The sequence below is a fragment of the Musa acuminata genome, chromosome BXJ1-11 (genome assembly GCF_036884655.1).
Source record: "Musa acuminata AAA Group cultivar baxijiao chromosome BXJ1-11, Cavendish_Baxijiao_AAA, whole genome shotgun sequence".
Taxonomy (NCBI): domain Eukaryota; kingdom Viridiplantae; phylum Streptophyta; class Magnoliopsida; order Zingiberales; family Musaceae; genus Musa; species Musa acuminata.
This window is the reverse complement of record NC_088337.1, coordinates 6,761,290-6,765,000: the sequence shown is the minus strand read 5'-3', so window position 1 is coordinate 6,765,000 and position 3,711 is coordinate 6,761,290. Positions and strand designations below refer to the sequence as shown.

At 43.0% G+C, this 3,711-nt stretch overlaps 1 protein-coding gene across 1 annotated transcript in view; it reads left to right on the top strand.

Moving 5' to 3' along the window:
- LOC135597087 (cytochrome b561, DM13 and DOMON domain-containing protein At5g54830-like) overlaps positions 1 to 2,816 on the top strand; it is a 3,166-nt gene extending 350 nt beyond the window's left edge. The window contains exon 1 of the mRNA XM_065089569.1: positions 1 to 2,816. This exon is cut by the window's left edge and continues 350 nt beyond it. Coding sequence (XP_064945641.1) covers positions 1 to 2,541 — 2,541 coding nt within the window. The 3' untranslated portion in view covers positions 2,542 to 2,816.
- Positions 2,817 to 3,711: the final 895 nt, after the last annotated feature.

The window sequence follows — 3,711 nt, the reverse complement described above, 5'->3', positions numbered from 1 at the left end:
ATGCTCGCCGGCTCCGACCAGGTCCGGTGGTTTGGCGCTGCCGGCGACGACCTCCACAACCTGACAATGGGATCCCGGATCTCCGACCTGCCCCTCAACCGCACCTTCTGCAACGAGTCGCTCACTATCCGGCTGTCCGACAACGCCTCTTGGGACCAGATCGCCGTCCTCGCCATCTGGGATGAGGCCACCGCCTCCGATTTCGGCCACGTCCTCCTCCGGAATGCCGGCGACAATGAGACTGAGCCTGCCGTGGCCCCGAGTCCCGATCTCTCCCCAGCCCCTTCGCCGGCTTCTGATTCTTTGGTCGAGCACAAGAGCAAGAGCCAGATCCACCGCCAGCCGACCATGTTCACCAACTGCTTTGCCCTATCTTCGCGATTTCGACTTCGGTGGACGCTGGACCCTGAATCTGATTCTGTCGATATCGGCCTTGAAGCAACGGTGGGATCGGAGTACTATATGGCCTTTGGGTGGACGACGCCTGGTTCGTCGTCGCATATGCTCAATGCAGATGTGACTGTCACCGGGTTCACAGAAGAAGGTAATCCCTTTTCCGATGACTATTTCATTACTGGATACAGTGAATGCCTTCTCAACAAGGACGGCAAGGTCGAAGGTGTGTGTCCTGATACAATCTACGAGGGTTCAGATCCAGTTGGATTGGTCAACAATACCAAATTGGTCTATGGTCATCGGAGAGATGGAGTGGCATTTGTCCGGTACCAGCGTCCATTAGTGTCCATTGATAAGAAGTATGATGTGCCGGTGAACGTGACACAGAACATGACAGTGATCTGGGCGTTGGGTCTGCTGAAGCCCCCTGATTCGATTCAGCCTTACTACCTTCCTCAGAATCATGGGAAACCACGAGAAACAGCTTATAATTACCTCAGCCTCAATTTGTCGAAGGAGGTGGACAATTGCTTTGGGCCACTGGATGCTGAAGATAAGGAGGATCAGGATATTATAATTGCAGATGCAAAGACGCCACTGGTTGTTACCTCAGGGCCTGCATTGCATTACCCCAACCCTCCAAATCCCACAAAGGTTCTTTATATCAACAAGAAAGAAGCACCCTTGCTGAGAGCCGAAAGAGGTGTGCCAGTAACCTTCTCAATCCAAGCTGGGCATGATGTGGCACTTTACCTCACCTCTGATCCCATCGGTGGGAATGCAACATTGCGGAACATGACAGAGGTAATGTATGCTGGTGGACCAGAGTTTGAAGGTGTCCCAGCTAGCCCGACAGAGTTGACATGGTTGCCTGATCGGAATACACCAGATCAACTTTACTACCACTCCTTGTTCGGGCAGAAAATGGGCTGGAAAGTGCAGGTTGTTGATGGTGGTCTGTCAGACATGTATAATAACAGTGTTCTCTTGGATGATCAACAGGTTTCCTTTTTTTGGACTTTATCTGAAGATTCGATATCTATTGCGGCTCGAGGTGAGAAGAAAAGTGGATATCTTGCAATTGGATTTGGAAGTGGAATGATAGACAGCTATGCATATGTCGGTTGGATAGACAACAATGGGAAAGGTCATGTGAACACTTACTGGATCGACAGCAAGGACGCAATGAATGTGCATCCGGTTTCAGGAAATTTGACCTTTGTTAGATGTGGACAAGAAAATGGAATAATAACATTTGAATTTACTCGTCCTCTGTCACCCTCCTGTAGTGGAAAGATAGAGTGTAAGAATATTATTGATCCTACGACTCCTCTCAAAGTCATCTGGGCCATGGGTTCTCAGTGGTTGGCAGATAACTTAAGCGAGAGGAATATGCATTCTGTTGCAAGCAACAGACCTGTTAGTGTTCTATTGTTGAGAGGATCAGCAGAGGCGGACCAGGATCTGCGCCCTGTTCTTGCTGTGCATGGATTCATGATGTTTGTGGCTTGGGGAATCTTGCTTCCTGGGGGAATTTTGGCCGCGAGGTACTTGAGGCACATAAAGGGTGATGGCTGGTTCCAGTTACATGTCTACTTGCAATACTCTGGAATAGCTATCATGTTACTTGGTGTTCTTTTTGCAGCTGCTGAACTCCGCGGGTTTTATTTAAGTTTGGTGCATGTGAAATTTGGTGTAACTGCCATACTCTTGGCATGCGCACAGCCATTAAATGCATGCGTACGTCCAAAAAGACCAGCAGAAGGAGAGATTGCCTCTCCAAAAAGGATAATTTGGGAGTATTTTCACATTATTGTAGGGAGGTCTGCTATTGTAGCTGGAGTTGCTGCGCTAATTACTGGGATGAAGCATTTGAGGCATAGGTATGGCAGTGAGAATGTTCAAGGACTTACTTGGGCATTAATATTATGGGTTTTGGCTTTTGCCCTTTTAGTTATGTACTTGGAATATATGGAGATTAAGCGGAGAAGAATACATAGGAGCTCTTTAAAAGGCAATTGGGTGTTGGGAAACAGTGAAGATGATGATTCAGTGGATCTGTTGCATTCTGAAAGGACGGTTACTAAATCAGAGTCTCAGACATCTGGGATAATGGAAGTGCAGCTTGAACCTCTTAGCAGATGAGGTACAATTTTTTATACATCAAAATAAACACATAAATACTTCAGCCTTGGGATTTTTTGCCTATGTATAGAGAAGATGGAGCCATGGTGATCGGCTTTGCCCGAGAAGATTCTTTTGGTTTAAAGACATTTTATTACAGCTTCTGGTGCAGGTTAGAAATTTTTTACGTTCTGTCTTTTATTGCTGTTGTATCTGCACCATGAGAGACCATGTCATGTATGTACACAGTTTTGTAAGGATGCCAGCCCCTGAGCTAATTCATTTTCATTCAGCTGGTTTCTTGTTCTCTTTATCCTGATTCCCTGAATAGAATTTCTTCGAGGCTAATTGGTTGGCTTATGCATTTGTCATGCATGTTTGACTATAATTTCTCAATTCAATGCATCATTTTCATCAAACTTTGAGAAAATTTTATCAATTGTCTTGCATTTGTTAATTTAATTTGATTGACGAGTATATATGATTAATAAAATATTTATGTGTCTACCATTTGTTCTTCTATGTCATTAAATTATTATGGTCATATTTTTTTGTGGTAATAAAAGAGAATGGTATCATTTAGCAGCATATGATGGAAATTTACACATAATAATCTTTTTCGGGGAGCTTGCATTGTAAGTTATGTTATGAGAGAATGGAAATCAATTATTTTAAATGGATTCTAAAAACAACATTTCTACTTTGATGAAACACTTTATCTTATTAATAAGTTGCCTATTGAGCCACATAAGCCTTATGCGATGGAGCCATATGAACATATATGCACCGGAGGACCTATACTATATTTTTTATTATACATACCCTTATAGTTTACTGTGCAATTGTTTTTCTTTTTTGATTAGTCCTGTATCGCTTGTCAATTGTTAGTTTCTATTCATAACTTCTAGTTACAGATAATACTCGTTTTTAGAAGACTCATAAGCTAGTCTCTAGTCCATGTACTTTCTTCACTTTGTGTCTGCTTGAGAGGATGGGAGTGATTATATTTATTCTTTTCATAAATGGTTTAGTGATGTGCAAATGTGGACTTCAGTTTCACATCCAGTACATGACTCCAAGGATAAGCGTAAACCTAAAAGGAAGATATATCTGTTTACTGACCTTGTTTACATCTTATTATGGCTTTGAAGTTTCTAATATCTATAAAGAATTCATGCTTATAATTTCAAA